This window comes from Poecilia mexicana, unplaced genomic scaffold (genome assembly GCF_051168715.1).
Source record: "Poecilia mexicana isolate PSO_F unplaced genomic scaffold, ASM5116871v1 scaffold_15, whole genome shotgun sequence".
Taxonomy (NCBI): Eukaryota; Metazoa; Chordata; class Actinopteri; order Cyprinodontiformes; family Poeciliidae; genus Poecilia; species Poecilia mexicana.
The window spans coordinates 10,750,933-10,772,087 of NW_028263384.1; the positions used below are offsets into that span (position 1 = coordinate 10,750,933).

The 21,155-nt window shown below is 40.3% G+C and overlaps 1 protein-coding gene across 1 annotated transcript in view; it reads right to left on the bottom strand.

The window, feature by feature from the left end:
* The window catches only part of arid5b (AT-rich interaction domain 5B), a 103,242-nt gene that overhangs the window by 30,487 nt on the left and 51,600 nt on the right, over positions 1 to 21,155 (bottom strand). Inside the window, exon 5 of the mRNA XM_015013274.2 lies at positions 93 to 256. Within this exon, the coding sequence (XP_014868760.2) occupies positions 93 to 256 (164 nt within the window). The remainder of the gene's footprint in view (positions 1 to 92; positions 257 to 21,155) is intronic.

A 21,155-nucleotide genomic window follows, 5' to 3' on the forward strand; every position in this document is an offset into this window, starting at 1 on the left:
CTGCCACCCTGCATCTAACAACACGTCAGTCCATTTGGCAGTCAGTGAGGTTATATTACAGCTTACTGAACGCACAGCTTATCTTATCTCACCTTGGTTGTAGTTTTGCTCTCTGGGCTCAAGGGGTCCTGAGACGCCACAGCTGCTGAACCCTGGGTTGACCCCGACGAGCCCTGACCTGGAGCTTGACCCTGGGTCTCCCTCCTCTGAGAGATGGAAAGCTTCTTCTTTCGAGGTCGCCCCTTCAGGTTCGGAGCTGAGGGAGAACAGAAAGACAAGATGAGATTTATCTATTTAGGCCGGAAATAAATCACACCATCTAGTGTGATTTTTTTTGTTGTTGTTTTACCACGGTGTAGCAACAACCCCCACTGTTGTTTATATGCTGCTGAAAAAAAAAGCAGCTTTTGCGTTTTTTATTTTTAAATGTTTAAGATAATCAAAAACTGTTAATGTGAGACAGAGATAACGCGAGGAAATACAAAATGCTGTATGCAACTGCGCTTTAAACCTCATAAAAACTTACTCCACTCTCAAGCGCAGCAGCAGTGAGTCTTTTACAACATGTTTTCAGGAAGTTTGGCTGGGTGTCCTCTTTGTAAAAAAATGTTTCAATTCAGCCAAATAGAGCCTCTGGAGGCCACAACACCACCTCTCGATGAGATGTAAGTCTGAACTTTGACTAGGCCATTCTAAATCACTTTTCAGAGCCATTCAGATGTGGAACTGCTAGTGCGCTTGAAATGTAGGTCATGAACTAATGAACTTCGGGTCCTGAAGCAGTGAAACCAGAACCAAACATTAAAAGTTCTTGTTCCAATGGCAGATTATTTCACTTGCAACAAGACATTTTTCTCATTATCTGCCTGAAACCAGCACTTTTTCATCAATATGAAGGAATTATTTACTTAAAACAAGCTTTTATATCTTACTAAAATGTTACCTTTAAGTTAGTTTGTCTTATTTCAAGTTTACTAAGATATTTCCACTAGAAACTAGACAAAAACTACTTGGCAAGATTGTGTGTTTTTGCAGTGTTGAGTTCAAAACCCTTAGAATGACTTCATAACCATTTTGAAACTGCAAAATATCACGTTTGGACGTCTGTTTTTTTTTCTGAATTTCTTTAGATTGGGACATGATTTGTTGCTTTTTGAGATTTATTAGCCTATTTCATTTTATCACACAAGTTCTAGTTAAGTTCAGATCTAATGGTCTGGTGGATTAATCACATTTAATAAATGATTTAATCAAGGGGAAAGTTTGCTTTTTGGACAGTAGAAGGATGGTTTCAGGAGCTCTTTTTCTCTTAAAAATAAAAAAAGCAGCCTTTATTTTATTTTTTTGGCAAGAAAAAAGGTACTAGATGATCCGAAACAATTAAGTGTGACCAAAATACAAGCACAAAATAAACCTCAACACTTTTTTTGCAGCACTGTTACACAGAAACAATAAAACAAACAGAACATTTGTCACGAGAAATTCATTTCCTAAAAGCGAAAGTTGACTTTAAGCTGAAAAAAAGAAAAACAAACACAAGGCAATGACAGAAACATTTACAACCAGAAAAAGGAATTTCACAGGCCTGCTAGCCTGTAGCTAATTATTTCTAAACTGGATTAGTGCTGAAAGGGCTAACAGGCTGCCACAACGCTCCAATGTGCTTGTAAACGTGACCCTCAAGTTTAATTTGAGTCAAGAAGAGAAAACGCACTCTCGCTGAAAGTTTTAAAGCATATATACTGAACGAGGGCGTGAAAACAGCCAAGCAGAATAATGCAAATGACAGCCGCTGGTTAACCGGCAACCCACAAACGAGAAGACGCATCCAAACAGTTACTATAAACAGGACTGTTTCACGAAGAAGCCAAATTCCCACCACAACATACATAACACGACAAACATTCTGCTTTGTTTCTTTCTTATCATCGCATCATAAAACATCAGCCTGAACTGCAGCACTCTGGAAGCTCTGATGATTGTGGCTCTATATTTGGTTTTCTCTGATTAGTCTCCCCAACACAGTTAATTAAAAACACATGAACCTGCCTGATAGGAGCTCTTTGTTTGAAAAGCTGGCAGACATAATTGCTCAGTTCACATTACACACACAATAAAGTATTTAAACCCTCCAAGTCCTTTGAACACCCACGTTTATGTCAACCAGCAATTGTATTGTAACTTCTTGGCAGAGCGAGTCGCTCGGTTGCAACAGCGCCAGCGGAGATAAGCTCCGAGGAGAGAAACGGAAAGAAAAAGAGGCAAACTTCAAATGATCTAAGTTCAGTCACGTATTTCTCTGTGTCAACATTAACCCCATCCCCCAGCCCCCTTTGCCTTTTTTTTTTTTTGTGCATGCTCAATGACAGCTTTACCCCGTCCAAGGTTGTTCTCTGCCAAAACGGCTCTGATTACTTTAGTCGGAGTGAATTCTCGTCAAGAAAAAAAAAAAAAAAATGCTTCAAATAGCAGCGGAGCCAAATAAAATGTTAGAGTCATTAAAAGGCTAAAAGGCTCTGGACTCGGTGTTGTTATTATCACAACCGCTAAGGCTGTGGAAAAACAGCACGGGGAAAATTCCAAGGACATTTGTTGTGCATTTGTCATCTCTCTGGCACTGTGAAAACAAGTTTTCAGCACTGTAATCTTCACTCAGAAATCACTGGGTGTGTTCCTCCCTCTGCTGCTTTCTCCGCTCGCTGCCACCTTTATTCGGTCAATTATTCATTAAGGCTCACAAATCGCGTAAATCGGACCGGTTAATCATTTACTAAGATTTGCTTTTAAGAGACAAGACACGGCACAACATGTTGCAGCCTAATTATCCAGCAAATCTCTGCCTCTTAACACAGACAAGATATAAACTCCTAAAAGATCTGATAGCTGAAGCACAGCTCATAAACGGAAAAACACATGCAGTCCTTGCAAAAACAAACATTACATGATCGGAATCACTGGCAGGTTTTGAATAGAGATGTTCATCCGAGTGAGGTCACAGTCTAAGTGCGGGTCTGTTTTTAGTCCAATAACAGCCCTCCGACACCCTACGCTCGCGTTACGTAACCCGTCTGTTTACATTTTTCATCAGGTCAAATACTGCTGCGTAAGAAAATGCAGCAATTACAGCAAAAAAAGAATTTAAAAAAAATCTGCCACATAACATTTAAAAAGCACAAAGAGTGCCGAGGAAACTGATGAGCTGCATGCCGTCGACTTGGTGATTATTAGAGTGGACTGGGGTCAAACAGGTGTGTGCATGTTGGGTTTTATTTTATAGGAGGTCAAGGGGAGGTGGACTGATTGCGCTTCGGAAAACACGCTGATGTGTTCTCCAAATGTTGCATAAGGCCATCACACCAGCTCTGGACAATGATTTTATTAAATGGAAACACAGACTTCTATAGTCTGTAGGAGAACAATACTAACATCAAAAGACAATGACTTTATAGCATCCAGGGAGATGTGGTATTTTTAATATTCTGTGGGCATTAAATGTTTATTTTTTTATTTTCTCGATACAGTAGTAAAGGGGGTAAAAAAAGTCAGTTAGGACTGCATGATACTTCCCTTGTAGAGCTAAAAATGTTCCCCTGCAGCGAATTACCAAAAATGGATGCTGACCAAACTTCCACATTCTGTTTTTTGCTTTTCACCGAGCTGCTTATTGCTCAGTCTGTGGCTTTCTGCTTATCTGGGACACTAGCAATGGCTCGGAGACACGCCTTGAAGTGGCCAGAGGGCATCACAAAGCCCCAAAGGCTCGCCACTCACACACAGAAACATGCACAAGTACAAATAAAAATAACCCGTGCACTGACTGGTGTTGCAGCGTCTTGCAAAGGTTCTTCATACCGCTTGGAACATTTTGTCACGACACAACCACCAAGTTCTGTTGCACTTCATTAGGATGTTGTCAGCACCAAAATAAAATCCAGTGAAAAACAACAGAGTACTAATTCAACCTCTTGGAGAACATTAGTGGACAACCAGCATCATGAAGACCAAAAAAAAACAAAAAAACAAAGCACAAGTCATGGAGAACATTGTGGGGAAGCATCTCATGGAGCAACGCTCATAACACCTAAATACAGGGCGGAGAAGCAGCCAGAAGGCCCAGGGTGGAAGAATCGGTCAACGGGACAAACATTGGTCGCGCAACAGCGGCGATAAGACACAGTAGAGTTGATGAGAAGATGCATGGACGGATCTGGGAATAAATCCTATTGAACACAAATAAAACAATGTGCTGGCACTTAATTCGAAGGGGTGTGCATAACACTGACATAACATTTGTCATGAACATGAATGAGTCTTTATGAATGTTTATGACTGTCATGAAGTGTCCTTTGATAAATAATGACACTTTAATGCAAAGTTGTCACTTTAACAGACTTTTAATGCGACTTTTAGAGTGAGTGTTACCAATCATTCAGATCGAAACGCATTCATGTATTTGAACGGTTTCGGTCAGAGTCCAGACTTTGCTGGGATCCGTAGCAAAGTCCAAACCGACCGAGCTATAGGTATGTTGAAAAGATAATGATCAACTGGGCAAGCCTCAAAACACCTGCAGCTCTGCTTGTAAGTGAAAGGCGGCTGAAATCCATTTCCATCCGTCTCAATTAGGCACTGTGTGCTGGACTAGTACAGTAAATCCCAATAAAACACACAAACGTTTGTGGTTATAGTTTGATAAACAAAAAAGAAAGAAATCAAAGCAGTATGAGAAGCCTAGCAAGACGTAGTTTATTGATGAAAAGCGAGTGTGGTTAAACATCGCCAGCAGGGAAGATGTGCCGAACGACGACTCGGTGACGTCAAACGCCCTCGGCTCCTCGTGGCTTTGAAACAAGCCTCTGTTCTAATAATTTCACCCCCCCTAGAATCAATTAAATACAGAAGTAGTGCCATTCCGATGATGTCAGTGATAATGGAAAAACTCATTAGAGACAGCTCAGGGACGGTTCTGATAGCTGTCTGCTTCAACAGAGTGGAGCCACAGGGAACCAACAAAATGGGCCTGACTGGGACGCAGCTGGGAATACAGCATCGCAGAAGAGAATCCCACTGATGGATATCTGAGACGATAAAGTTCAGTATCTCTGTACATGTTTAACTTAATGAAAAGTAAAATCAGCTTCAGAAATCCCCCCACTTCAAGTGAGCACATGATCGTGCCGATAGCGGGCATGTTTTTGCGTTTGCCTGGGAAACTGAAATATCTAAAAAAAAAATAAAAAAATTAAAAAATTAAAAAAAAAAGAAGGAAAAACCTCAGGGATCTGAAATACTTTGATGTACTTAAGCAGATTAGCACTCGGCTCATCTCTTCATTTTGGCACTTTTGGCATAATAACACTCATGACTAAAATAATAAGTCACGACGAAGGATGTCTCTGTTGCAGGTTCCTGATTTCTCAGCAACACGGATCAAAGGGAAACCGAACCGGTCAGACGACAGTGTCACCGGTTTGGAACAGAAGAAGAAGAAAACAATAACAGCAAGAGAAACTGATAGGAATTTCAGAAATGGTGTCATGTTAAACATGTTTCTAAAAGTAATTTCATCTCTAGAGGTACAATAAATGCATTATTTTTTAATCTTTTTACTGCGGTTATCGGGTCACGATCGTTGCCCTACAATCTGACCCATGTCCCCAAAAAGCATAAAAACCTTTTGTCGATTAAGTAATAATAGAACATTACTGTTGTTATTAACATTTGTTCTCTGATTATTTTTCTTTAGTAAGTAAGTTAGAGATCAACCTCGGGCTGCAGTTGGAAGTCAGTTTATAGATTTCACCTTTGACCGATTTTAAAGCTTAAAGCTAAGTTGCTGCTGGAAGGCTTCCCGTCTTCGCCACAATGAATGATTCATCACACGCAGCACGCTCCAGAGTTTTAAGCACTGGGTAAATATCTGTCCATTGGCTTTGGAGCAAATTCATGTTTTCAATCTGGCAAAGCCGACGGATTTCTAAAATAAAGCTAACAAATAAACTACAGCAAGGTTGAAAGAGAAAACCGGCCCCGAGCATCACAGACCCTCCAACGTGCAGGTTGCTCATGTAAATGACATCACGAGACTCAAGAGGTTTTCCTACATAAATGAAGGATTAATAAAGAAAATATATATATATATAAATAATGTGCTTTTTTCTACTTTTCTCATTCGTCTTTTTTTGCTAACCACATCTGGAGAATTTGTTGCTTCTTGTTAGTCTCATCTGACAAAAACAAAGAATTTCTCTCAAAGTACCAACTGGCTTTAGAAAACTTAAAACCTTTACGTTTTTGTTTTTTTTTTAAAGGCTCGAGTCCTGATATTATACCTAGACAACTGATGGGGACGTAGATAACATTTAAAGGTTGCTATGGAGGCTTGGAAACTGGTAAATATCTTCAAGCTGACATTTTAAAATTAACACATATTTGACTTCATTCACTGAAATGTTCTCCTTTCTTACCTATTTTGAAGAGTGGCAAGAGAAACATACTCTGTAACTTACTTAGTCATGTAATTTACTTAATTATTATTCATACTTTACCGAAGAAAAAAGTGTGAATAACAAATCTATTCCAGTTAATTTAGTTGGAATCGTCTGAGGTGCCATAAAAGTGCAGCACCAGTTATCTCATAAGAAATACTTTTTTAGAAATGCAGTGTGAAGAAGAATGTGTTCACCAAATCTGTAACACAAAACTTAACCTAAAAAACAACAGCAAGCGAGGCGAGAGAACACAAAAGGAGGTCAAAACTCTGAAAAATGTTAATCATTAGCATCTAACTTTGTACGTTTTGCACATTCAGAGATTTTATCGTTTCTTTTCTTTGTTCCAAACAAATCTCTGTGATCTAAAAATGAGATGTGTTCGAGACAAGATCTGAAGAAAGTAAACATTAAAGCACTTACTTCAATAATCAGCTCCTGCACAGAATATCTACGTATTTTAGCTTCTTCGTTCTTATATAGAAAACTTAAAAAATGCTGTCAAAAAATTGCTTTGGTAGAAATATTTTAACACACAATCCCATATCCATATTCATGTTTGCATTTCCATCTACTGTGAATAAAAACAAAATGGTGAATGTTGCTTTAAATTGTGCAGCTGGAAGTTATAATTGGAATGTAGCATTTTTTTTTGCATTTATAAAAAAAAATAACCAGCTCTTGTAATAACTTCTTCTTTTACACCTTCAGGTCATTGAACCCTGGCAACTTTTTTTCTTCATGTGAGAAAAACAAGTTTTGTTTAGTTTTACTATTAGAATCCACTTTGCTTCTTCTTTTTTCTTTCTTTCTTTTTTTATAAATTTCTAATGTATTTAGCAACAAAATGAAAGCATTCAGCTTTCAGACTCAGGGGATTTTCTTAAAGCTCGAAGAGAAATTTGCACCTACCAAACAGGAAGTGAGATGGCATCTCTGCACCTGTCTTATGTGTTGACACTGAACTTTTGATGATAAAACACAGAAGAGCACTGCACTATCAGTGCATCAGTATTTAAAGCCACAGAAATGAAATTGTCATGGTGACGGTGCCCTGCTGAACCGCTTAGCCCACTAAGTTTCCATTTTAAGCTTTATTTATCTTCTGTTATTCTGCAAAAAAACGGTTGAAGACTAGTAAAAATTCATAAGACTGAAAATAGACTTGAAGTCCCATAAAAATGCGCAGAAGTACAACGGCAACGCGAATGTTTATGCAACATTGTATGGGGGCATCGGAGGTGAAGCCGAAATAAATCATGCGTTCAGAAATACTGACAGAAACCGATCAGCCCAGAAGTCCCAAAACTGCTGAGCTCAATAAATGTCACACTTCTGCAGCTCAGTTGTTTTAAATAATGAAACAACAGATCTGACTTGTCAGATGTGAAGCAACATCCAGCCAAAGTGTGACTGCCTGACGGACTGATTGACTGAAAGCCCCGGGAGCAACTGTCACATCTCTGATTTCATTAGGCAAAAATTCCCACCCGAGCTTTTAATCCTGTGTCTCCAACGTCAGCTTCCCCTCCGCGTAACAAGGTCCAAGTTCAAACATGAAGGTGAAGGAGGAATGAGCGAGGCATGACTCTGGAAAAGCAGCGGTTCGTGAAAAACATGTTTTGACATATTTTGGTGTCTCACTTGGCTGCAAATCCACCAAAGGCCTCACTCCCACTCAGCAATTAGAAGCGACGCTCACAGCCAAAGGTATCAGTCGTGTTGCAACACTTAGCCTTGTTTGAACAGCACAGTGTCCCTCAAGTATGTAGCAGTTTGGAAGTCAACGTCATGGCATTTTTGTAAATGGAATGACACCAGATTACAAGTATTTTATGTGAAGTGCGAGAAGGTAAGGTCAGCAGAGTAAAAACCAAAAACAGGGCAACACTAAGAGCACTGACTACTATTAGCGATAAATGCTAACGGCAATATATTTCAATACTGGAAGCCTGTTTAGTTTGTTAGTAATGCTAGTTGCGCTAATGTAGATCATAATCTACAACAACTCCTTATTTAAATGACTTGTTGCTGCAGCATTTAATTTCCCTTTGGGATCAATAAAGTCTTTTGAATTTGGATTTAATTGAATTTGAATCACTGACGCAAGACGCTCAAGCCAAAAGACTCACATGCAACCAGTTATAATACCAAATACTGTGTTGTAATTTAAAATATGATCAAGCCTGTTCAAATTTCAAACATGTAATTCGACTGTCTTTGTTTTTAAATAACATTAAAACCCAGTTTTACAGCCGCCCGTATCTCCTCCATTTAGTTTCCAGAGGGAAATGAGTATTGGGTCAAATCGGCTAAACGATCATAAATGGGCCATAAAGCTGATAGGTGCATTTCTGCTGATTACACAAATACGACCATTGAAACCGCCGTCGCGTCACCATGCGAGTGAGTCAAACAAGGACAGGGATATTAAAAACGGACATTCTGCTTTAATTAAAGCGAATTCTGCCAACAGGAAACTCCCTACTGAGTCAGAGGGGGAAGAACGGCGAGAACATAAAGGATATTTAAGTAAAGTCATCTGTAAAACATCCTGCAGCCACCATCCCCTCGGGAGAAATGCGTCAGCGTGCGTATCTGTGCAAGTGAGCAAGAATCCTAGCCCCGAGTCGCCACACCTCGCCCCTACCTGGAGGAAACATTTGTAAACGAAACTGTATCTGTGAATACGGGCGACTGTAACACAAGGAAAAGTCGTTCAGCTCTCACAAAGCGGTACAAGGTTACAACTCTGGAAATTTACAGCGGGTCATAAAACATAAAGCGCGTCTGCAGACAATGCCTGACCCCGTCACGCCGGGATCACGACGAAATAACACTCAAAATGATGAACCAAACGTGATTGCGTAAAATAATCGCACCTGCCAGGCGCAAACAAAAGAACCGATAAATAATAAATAATACGTCACCAATCGTGATACCAAACACCGCATGGAGCAGCTCCTGAGGCACAGGCTTTAATCTGCAGAGCAGCGGAGCATTAAATGTGTGATCAGTGGAGTGATATTACACTTTAGTGGAACATTTTAACTCAACTGGAGGCACAATGAAGTGACAAGAAGAGCTTCACAGCGGAAAGGCAACAATACCAGAGAGAAAATATTAAAGAATAAAAAAAAAGAGAAAGAAAGCAATGGCTTATATCTCAGGCAGCCATGACAGGCAGCAGTGTGTGTTCACTTCACATAAAAATAAATAAAATAAAAAAATAAAGCCAAGAGGTTGAAGGGACTTCAAGTGTTTCAGCTCGGGGATTGCGCGGATCTGGCCGCAGTTTCAGCACACCGTTCTTCTGAGAAGCTCGTCTAATAAGTGACATCTACGTCTTTCCTGAACAAACACACAATGCTCTCCGTTCAGTTCAGAAGATGTTGTTTTTTTCTTTTTGATCTTAAACACTTTCACATCAAATGAAAATCAAATGTGAAAATCATTTCGTTAACCCTGGTAATGGATCGGGACACATAAGAGATGATTTTACACAAAGAATAAGATTCCACTTAGTATTCAAATCTGCGGCGCTTCAGCCTCTTTCAAACGTGTCCTTCAACGCGCCATCATTTCAAAACATTAGATGAAAGTCAGGAGATCACAAAAACGTTCATTCATCAGTCAATCACAGCTATCTTTAATTATTAACACACAATCTAAGCAACATTAAAAGGGAGATTTGATTCATTTTTATTGATTTTGCAGCCAAGATAAGAGTCAGGGCCAAAATTTAAGTAATAATGATGTGTATTTATCTGTTTGCAATACTGAGAAGTTTAAATTCATGAAATGCAGTGATGGCAAATGAAAAAGACAGGGGGTTTTCTACAAGCATCTGCAAAACATAGCAAAATGAAGGCACTGGCCCTCCATGTTAAGAATCCAGGTTTATGTGTCTGGTTTAAAACATTTCCACCAGGCTTATTATAACAGTTATAACAATATAACTCAACTGCAGTAAGCGAATGTAAAGGAATGATTGCATTCATGGGTATCAAGTAGACTGAACTACTCATATCCCAAAAAGATCAAGTATGAAATGTCCAAAACTGCAAAAGCACAAAGGGGTGAACAGCATATGAAACAAGTTTATTTTATATAACTTGTTGTACATGATGAACATTACAAGTCAAACGGATCAGATTCTTAGACAGGACTAAGCCAACCCAATCATATACATTGGATTGGCTTCTAATTTAAATACATAAACTCCAAATTTAACCACGTTCTTGTAAATTGCATTGAAATTCAATTTATAATCCCAACTGGTAAAAAGCTACGGAGCCCAGTTAAGTGCTTTGACTCATGGACTTTAAAGCAATCCTTCATCCTGAGTGATAACACCGTTTCATGGTATAAAACCATGAAACTGATATTTTTAGTCAAGTCTTTCTTTGTGACGTATGAATTTATTTATTTTTTCCATGCCTGAAGGGATTTCTATGTAGGTAAAACAATTTCGACAGAGCAGATACTGTGCCAGACTACGTCACCCCCAACCTCTAAGCAACACCTACACTATACATTTCACTTTGGGTCAAAAAATGAGTCAGTTCCTTTACCTGTTTTTTTATTCATATAGATGGCCATTGTCACCTTTCACACGTTACAACAAGTCAATGTGGGCGTGCACACTGTTTCTTTGTCCCTGCATCGGAGGCAAATTCCAGCAAATAGTAATTTAAGACACGCTGACAGCAGAAAACACAACAATACAGTCATGCTTCAAGCTGCTCTATCCGCGCAATCAACCAAAAATTACACAATGTGCCCACAGAGAGCGTGGGCGGACACAGTACACTGTTTTTTTTTTTTTTCTTTCATTATTAATCATCAAATCTTTCGTAGCTTGATAGATGATACAAGTGTTAATTAATTTCACATAAACACACAGACCAAGATTACCACTGATTAAATCGGAAAACAATTCGCAGCAAGGACCGAGTCACAACCTCAGATGGGATTTCACATCAATGGTACTGACATATTTATTTTCGCCCGATTGCAACACAGGAACAGATTTTCATGCAGCAGTGCCTCGGAGCTGCTCTCAATCTAACGATGGCGAATATATCCAACTGCTCCCTCTGGCTTATAATTGAGACACACTGTTATTAACCAACAGCGGGCAAGTGGAGCAACCTCAACATGACTTAGAATTTTAAAAAATTGTCTCTAAAATAAGAGTTTGATATAAAAAAACAAAACAAAACTGAGCAGCTCCCTTATTGGGAACATGTTTTCTGATCACAGGCGAAGAAAATTTGCCGTAATAGAAGCCTGTTCGAACACGTGGCTGAGTAAAAAGGCAGGGATTAGTGGGGCTTGTTGCTAAAAGAGGTCTAACAACAATCCCCTGAGGTGCAGCCAACTCATCCACAGGTCCTCAATAGCTTCTTGCAAACAGGCCTTTCTTTTTATCTGCACAGCACCCCGACTGACTCATCCTCTGCCTTTAGAAAGAGCAACTTCGCCCAAATCACACGCGCACACACACACGCACGCACACACAAAAGATAAACCAATTATTAGTAATTTTTGTACATAACTCATTTTTTCATATTTCTGTAACCCACTGCAGCTGTGCTGCTGAATTGAAATTTTCCTTGTTGATGTGCGAATAGCAAAATTACACGGTGAAATTGCGGTACCTGTTTTTAGGGTAAGCAGCAGAAAGAGCCTGAACGTGCTACGTGTCGTGGAAGGATAAAAACGGCTTCCTTTGTTCGCACAGATGAGGCTATGTCAGCGTTCAATCCGGGTCACACTTACTATAGACCAAGTCCAATATTGACTCTTCCAGGAAAACATCGAATGCATTAAATGCTGGAAGTTGTTTTGTCTGACTATCGTGCTCAGATTGAATGGGAAAACGACTTTGAGTTTTACAGCCAAGAATAATTAATGAATGAATGAATGGATGGATGGATGGATAGATGGATAGATAGATGGATAGATAGATGGATAGATAGATGGATAGATAGATGGATAGATAGATGGATAGATAGATGGATAGATGGATAGATTTTCTGTAGGAACAGGTAAGCATATTCCATTTAATGTGCTCCCTCTAAGCTGTGCCAGCGTGTTCACTGTATAAAATATACATACCCTGACTCTGCAAAGATGATAATGCATGAGATTTTTGTGGGTTCTTTTCAGACTCTCACCAGTTCCTCGTCTCCTCATTTGCAACAACTATGACATCCTGTTCCACTCTATTTCCCGAACCCATCATTTCCTGTACAAATGCTTGCATTGTATCGGCTCCGGTCTGTTTTCATCCCCCCTGCCCCCCTCCTCAAAGACAATTCCCTTCAGCCCGGCTGACTGACAGCGGAGTGTGTGTGCATCATTATCTCCTTCACAGGGCCTGTCTGTTGCCGTATAGCCCGTGGCAGGCCTCCATCGCTCGTCATTAGAAGTGACTCTGGCTTCCGGCTGCACGCAGGTGAACGACGCGAACGGCGAACTGCAGCCGTGTAAAGTTAAGACGCTCTTCTGAATTCGTTTGATTAGCTCGCAGATGCCGAGGCATACAACAAGTGGGAGGACATTCTTCTACCTGAAAGCAGAGGTCAGGCAGGCTAAAAAAGCACTTGGACAGATAAAGAGAAAAATAAGTAAATAAAAAAAAAAAATGACAGCAACCCTTACGGCTTCCCACACAAAACAGCATTAGCCTTTAGAAGTTTTAGAATCGGGTCTTTTTTTTTTTTTCCTCTCACTTTCGGCGTCTTAATTATGTCCTATATATGCTGATCTAACTTCAGTGTGTAGCAAACAGGAATATTGATTCGCTGGAGTTAATCTGAGCTTTAAAATGCTGATCAGGTCTACTGCTTCAGTCTGAGGTTGCAGTGTGCACGTAATAGGATCCACCACCGAGGGTCTGTACAATAATAATGCCTCGGCTGATGGTGCGCAGTAGATAAATCATGCTTATGGATTGATGTCTTCCTTTATGGCCCCTGTGAATATAACAAGAATGCCTTCAAGAGCAGCTAAATATAAGCTTTTATGCACGCAAAATGGCTGCGTGGAGAAACGCCTGCATGGATTTGGGATATATTGCTCTAGTTATGGCCTAGCCCACCAATCTCACTATTATCAGATGATCATGGAGTGAAATATTTAAATATTATTCATCCTCAGACATCGATTTAAAGCGTAAATATTGCGGCGCAGGGTGCAGTTCTGATCTTTGTTTGCTTGTTTGTCACGCCTGACAGCGTATTACGTAACACTCAGCCTATGAAGCGACAGACCTGATGTGTGCCACTGTGGTCTAAAATCACAGGCCACTTTATTAGGTACAACTGTGGAGTTGGCTTGTTAACACAAACAGCGCATCAGCCAATCACACGGCAGCGACGGAATGCATCTATGTGTGGAGATAAAAAGCACGTCATCAAAACGGGGTAGAAATGTCCTTGTGACATGATAAACTCTTGATTTCAGAATTTGGTTGGGTCAGAATTTAAAAGCATCGCTTCGTCTCAGCTCAGATCAAAAGGTGATGGCACAAGGGATCTGTTCTTAGCACATTTTGGACCACAAAGTATTACTTTAACAAAAAAAACAAAAACCCGACAATAACAAGCTATCTGTGCGTTATTGCTGACCAGTGGCCACAGTGTAACCATCCTGTGACGGCTTTTATCAGCATATATGTGACACTATCAAGGAAACACTGACCAAAACCCTCAGGGACGTTTTTGACACCTTGCTGATCCTTTGCTGTGATGATTTCAGGAGCTTCTGAAGGCAAAAAGGTGGAGGTGAACCTAATGAAGTGGCTGGTTTGTACACACTGATGGAAGGTTATATTAGATATAGGATCATAAAACCCTACGTTGCTAAAGTAAACAAAGGGCGTGTTACGCAGGTCTGCTTTGAGACTCTGAGCGGTGCTTGAAAAATTTACTTGCTTTGTGTTAATCATGATAATTTGTCAAAATTTCAACCCAGCAGCACTAAATCTACTCACCCCAATTCAAAGAGAAATCAATTCTCTCCTCCTGCTCTTCCTCCCTCCCTCGGCATGTTTTTTGGCTCTCTCCTATTTCTCCTCTCAATTTCTCTTTCCTTTCCGTAATAACTATGTGAGCGGCGGCAAATGTAATTACAAAGGGGTGGGGTTTAGCATGTTGTGTGTGTGTGTGCGTGTGTGTGTGTGTGTGTGTGTGTGCGTGTGTGTGTGTGTGTGTGTGTGTGTGTGTGTGCGCAATTGGAGTTCATGCACAACAAAACGCAACATTAAAAAGCTATTATCAGAAAAGGGAACATTTTGGCAGATATATGACTGAGGGCAACTCCCGCCATATGTTTGCAGAGACGGGGACAACAAGTCAGGTAGTAATTATCAATCATCATCAGCAGAAACTGTCAGCGAGGCGCTCGGCCTGGCACGCTCCGGCTGCCGCTGCCATGGAGACAACCGCCACATAGCAGCAAATGTGTGTGTTTACCAGGACGTTAAAATACTCACTCATATTTTTATTTAGCGCCTGACAGAATAAGCCGCTCCTATGTGTTAGGTGTCTCTTGCCAACAACAAAATAAAAAAAAAAGAAGGGAAAAACGGAGAATAATTAGCAGACGGATATGTATGATGGAATAAAGTAATATAAAAAGATAAATGTGTCTGTGTGTGCACATACATAATGCATTTGCCAGTAATGAGCTCATTTCTGTGGCGGTACGTACACAGACCCTCCATTCAGCCTGTCGCCGTTAATATTCCTCAGCCGAGTAAAGAGGACGTTCTCCCCAGCCGTCATGACTTTGTCAGGTCCAGCTTTACATATTTCTCCTTTTTTTTTTTAATTTTTGCATAACCTGCCCTGCTCCTTTACTTTTGCATGTATTTGAATCAATGATCTCCACTTCCCTTAAAGCCCATTCGCAGCAGTGGTTCTTTTCACAGAATCGGACACTAAGGAATGTTTCTGGAACGTTTCCAGAGATTTTTCCGCTGACAACGGCGCTTTCAGATAACAATCAATTTCCATGTGACCTTAATCCATTACCCTTCCCAGGATTATTTTCACTTAAAAACAATTCGCTGAAAAACATTGGACGCATACAGCCAGCTTTTAAACACAAAAACGGTTTGTGGAAAGTGGGATGATGCATATGTGCAATATGAATTTTCCTGCCTTATTAAGGCAACCATCTGGAAACAAAAGAGGGGGAAAAAAGACCAGTGTTCTTCATTTGTTATTTGTGCGCCGTCGTGTACACGCCCCCCCCGGGGGAGCAGCAGCATTACTCTTTCATCAGATCAAATGAAGCGGAGCCGTGTCGTTCCAGGAAGAGCCAATTAAACAGTTCAAAGAAGTTTATTATTGCGATGGATTATGAAATCGTTCTCATCGGATTCACCCGGAGTGTGCGTTTCTTCAGGAGGAGGGGTTCAGTGTGTGTACTTTTAGCACACGGCGCAGACTCACGGAGGCCGTCTGCGTTTGCAGAGTAAATAGGAAATTACGTTGTGCGCTTTACGACTTTAATTTACAGCCGAAATGAGGCAAAAATTGCTCCCTCAGACGTCTGCTTTCTTTCTAAAAAACCCCTCTCTCTCTCCTCTTTTGTTCTGCCCACCTCATGTGATCGCCTCATGATGGTATCGCCGCCGCCTGTTAAGCACTTATTAACACGCATCACATTTGAGACATGTTTAATCTTAACCCAGTTTCGCTGAGGAATGCAATCACCTCTGACCCTGACAAACTGAATAATATCACCCGGCGTTCATCTCTCTCGCAGAGTGGATAATTCCTCGTAATTATATGAAGAATGGAAGGAGAAGAAGAAGAAGAAGAAGAAGAAGAAGAAACAAACCCAACAACAACACTTTAGAGATGGCAAGGGTCCAGAAAGGCTCCATGTTTCTGTTTTTAAACTGTAATAATTCACAATGCTATTTAACAGCTGGGATAAAAATAAAGCAGCCACACAATGAGGTGAAAATGCTGGCGAGGAGCTTTTAACGGCCTTTGTTCCGGGAGAGGAAATTAAAAAACAAATCCTATTTTGCAAAGAAATGCTAAGAGCGCACACACATATACACACACACACACACACGCACACACGCACACACACACTTGCACACTCGCTACGTGGGACTGTCCCACATACACAAACACACGCATATGCCACATGTAAAACACAGTCACAGTTACATAATGTGGAGGATTTGCTAAAAACGGGATAACCTTCAAACGCTTCCACATCATTTGTACTGACAGACTGCTGCAACAACTCTGTGGGACTGTAGCGCTAAAAAAAATACAGTATTTCAATTTGGCTTTTTGGAGGAAGAGAGAGAGAGAGAGATGGAGGGAGGGAGAAAGAGGGAAGGAGGGAGGGAGTGGGGGAGGAAAAAGGGAGGGTGAGATGAAAGAGAGCAGTGGATAAGCTTCAAGGCTTAGCCTATTCATTACTGGAGGGGGAAAAAAAATCACAGCATCGACCTATAAATAAATGAATGCCAGGATAAACACGGAGCCCATACATCAATAAAACATATGTATTCTAATAGATCACGCTCTAGTTACACTTGATGGGATTGAGTCAGCCAATGAGCCCAATCATAGAGACTTTATCATTTTTGAAAAGGTACACAGCACTAAGCCATGGTGATTATAAATAATCGCTTTTCTCCTCATAAAATAGGCCAGCGGTTACTTTTATCTTTCTGTTCAGTGTTTTCATGTTTATAACCCAATTTGGTGAATTTAAGAAGTTCATTTCCATTTCCACAAATAAAAAGCTGCTTTCTTATTTATTTTTTTCTTGTTCTTTTTTTATTCGTGCCACCACACGAAGAAATAGCCAAAATATTTAAAGACAAAACTAAGCAGATCTGTAAGCCGACGCAGCTCGCCAACGCTGTCACAACATTCCTTTGGAAAGAAACAATAGGAAACTGGGCGCATCAATCACGGCCTGTACACACGGCGTAATTCTCCCAGCGCTACTACCATTGTGCTGGAGCAGCACAACAAGGACTTTTGACGTCACGTAAAGTTACACAAGCTCTTTTCAGGAACGATGTGCAGCAGGCCCCTACCTGCAGAAAGGCTGAGCTGCATTCATGAGGTGTCTCTACGCCGACCTGACTGCCGGAGGCGCACTTTGTAAACAGCGTTTACTGTTACACAGATGACTCAGATGGGCTCGCTCCAGGCTGCAACACGCCGTCCTGTAAAGTTTATTATGGACTTTCCAGGACGTGGATTACAATTCACATCATTTTTTATTTTTTTTTTGAAAAGAAAAAAAACTTTTCATTATTTGACATGTAAGGCTTGTTTGATTTAAAGCTCCCCACCCCCCCGTGAAAATTTGTTCTTGAATGTTTGACAGGTTTATTGATGAAATCACCACTGAAGCATTATGCATGAGGTCAAGCTGGCCTTTTGACAACAAAGTTTTAAGTCTGTAATAACATCTGCAGCAGGTTTATCAAAAAGAAAAATTTAAATAATTTTTTTTATTTGATAAAGGTGCAACTTTCCCATGCTGTCTTTTGAGTTTACCTGCAAGTCTAATAATAAACTTGAAAAACGGGTCAGAATAGCTCATCTCGAGTATCAGCCGCGTTATTGATGTTTGTCGTCTCATGGCAGCGAAGTGGCACGCTGGAGCCAGTTTGACATCATTCTTCAGCGTTGCATCTAAAAACACTCAAACCGTCTTTGTGTGAATATCACAAACTACTGCAAAACTATTCTGAGAAAAAAACCCCAATAAAATACTGGAAATGATTTAAAGCACTTCCTGTTTGGCAGGCGACTCTGAAATCTTTGAATGTTGGCGTTTCAATAAAAGCAGCCACAGGGAGAAGCCGTCACTTCTCACAGCTGCAATAACATGTGATGACAGCATGACAATAAAATGGTGACTGAACGTTTCACTGTGTTGGATCACCTGCATGTAGTCGGTTTTTACGCTGGTGAAAAGTGATTTGTGCACTCGAGTGAACGAAGGATTAGAGCATGTTAACAGTTTTATAGTGCTGTTGATATTTAACCCCCTCGGAAAATAAAGGTAGATTTACTGGACGCTTTTATTTTATTTCGCTTTACCTCTTCCATGTCGCTGCTTTTAGACATTGGCTGTTAATAAAACAATAATCTAGTTATTTTAAATTATCACTGCTGTATATCATATACAGCATGGCTATGATAATGTTATCAGTGCTACATGGAAGTTGAAGTTTTGATTTAGGCACATGCTACCTAATTAGCCGACAATCAAATAAACATCTATTTTTAAGTTGGATTTTTTATTTTTGCTCCAACGTGCCGCAATTTTGCAACATCTTGTTATAAATGATGAAAAAGCCAAACAAACTGGATTTGAAACCACAGCAACAACATAACTTATGAAATATCTCCTCTAAATTGATCCTCCATTTGAAATTATTGGCATAATTTGATCCTAGTAATCTAGACCATCTCAAACATTCAATTTCCATCTAAGATTATATTTATATCATGTTGACAGACAATTTTAGAGTGGAAAAACTGAAACTTAGTATTGGCATGCAAGTAGCAACCTAATCTGATGCATTATCTTAAATAAATCTGTACATTTTTTCATTGTCTTTTGGTTGATGTAGCAAGAAACATTTTGTTCAGGTCTCTGAAATGCTGCTTGCCTATAATGAGAGGCTCAGTTTATCCATCAGTGCTGTTCAGTAAAAACAGATAAAGGAACCATCATAAAGCAGTAGATTCAGAGCTGTGGAGTTGGTGATGATGTAATGTGAGGATAAACAGAAGGATTGTCCTTTTTTTTTTTTTTTTTCAACCCAGCAGCCATGCTAATGTTCCTGAAGCCAAGTGCTTTTTGGTTAAAACAGCACTGTGCCATCGATTCTGCCTCCACACACATCAGGGCAATGACAGAGAGAAAGTGAACAGGGCCAAGTTTGTCAGGTTGTTTTTTTGTGTGTGTGTGTGTGTGTGTGTGTGTGTGTGTGTGTGTGTGTGTGTGTGGGAACTGAAAGTGCTGCGCATTAAAAGTTATTTTAAAGGCATCGTGACGCTATTTTTGCATGAAATGATCCTAGAGCAGATGATCGGCCTGTATTTATGTCCTGATTACAAAATGTAACCGTACAGTCACAGCGTGTGCTCTTTTCTCCTCTAAAATCCTCCCTCTGTAGCCTCTGCACTGCACAGCATATGGACAATGAAATATTCATGGGCTGTTGGTTAACACAAATCTGCACAGGAGATGAGAAAACATGAGCTTAGCAAGCAATTTGCCTATTGCATTAACAGACGGGCCTGTCACGAGACGACACTGGCATATGCATATTTCCTCTAATCAGATTTCTTGTTTAAAGAGCACTGGGGAAGAGTGCTTCAAGTTGTGGAAACAATGACCTCATGCTGTATGATCATCCGGTGACCCAACCCAATCAAGCCGGTGGAGATGTTATCTCCAACCAAACACAGGCTTGAGATTTTAACACATCTGCTGCTCCTACGTGTTTCTTTTCCTCATTTCTCCTCTTATGCATCACATCTCGGTATCAGTTTCAGTCAGATGACATACAAGAGACCTTTATCTTTTTTAACACTCTCACAAATACACATTCTAAATTAAGCCACAGATGTGCACAAGCATCCATGTAAACAGAGCGGCATTAAAATGGACTGCGAATTTCTGCTTGCATCTGGAGCGCGCTCATGTAACGGAGCAATTAACTCCTTTTTATTTTTCATTCTTCTTGAGAGAATTAGCAGGAAGGACTGAGCAATACAATTCTATGTATTTCATAAAGCGTGATATATAAAGAAATGACACCGTATGGGAAAAGTTCAGGGTTCTGTTTAAGTTTCAATATTTTCCTTGCAGTATAACCCTCGTTGTGTCTTCATTTAGCACAAACAAAGATCAGCTGGCTGTGGAGCCTGAAGCTAATAGCTTTGTCCCACAGGTGCACAGACCAAAGCAGACAACTCCAATCTTCATAAATGCCTTTAAACAACCGTTGCATTTTCATAAGGGGTTAAGCGGAGGTTGAGGATTATTGACTCTGGAAATGGAGGCAGAAGTGTTATACATCGTCCTGCATAACACACATACTCAGAACTGAACATGCCGAGCGTTTCTTGTAAGATCAATGTCAGGAAGTCAAGGTGTCTCTGGGCTGCCAGCCGAGTCATTCACAGCGCCCATGGTGGCCAGCGGATGAAAGGCAATTTTGCAGTTTTAGGGAGTTTGTAACTGCTGCAGGCTACCTGTGCTGCCAGTGAGCTGGAGGATTTAAGACTAAAACACACTGGGATCGCGGTGGAGCTATATTTAATGCGCTTTTAGCAGCCATTAACACACATTAGACAGGTTGTGCTTGCCTGCATTGAGCCAGACTTCAGCCAATGGGTTACTTCTATCAGTGGTAGTGGGGCTTAATAATTAAACATTTCTGGATATCTGTGGCATGTGAGGACATGTATAAAGTAATTTTTGCTAAAAGGGAATACAAAGTATATTTGATGTTATTTCTAGAACACAAGTAATGTAAAATAACACAATCTGTGTGCAGTCATGTGAGGAGTGATCCTGTTTGGGTTTAGATACCGACAGCTTTGATTGTTGTTCATGAATGACCAGAAGCAGCTCAGAGAA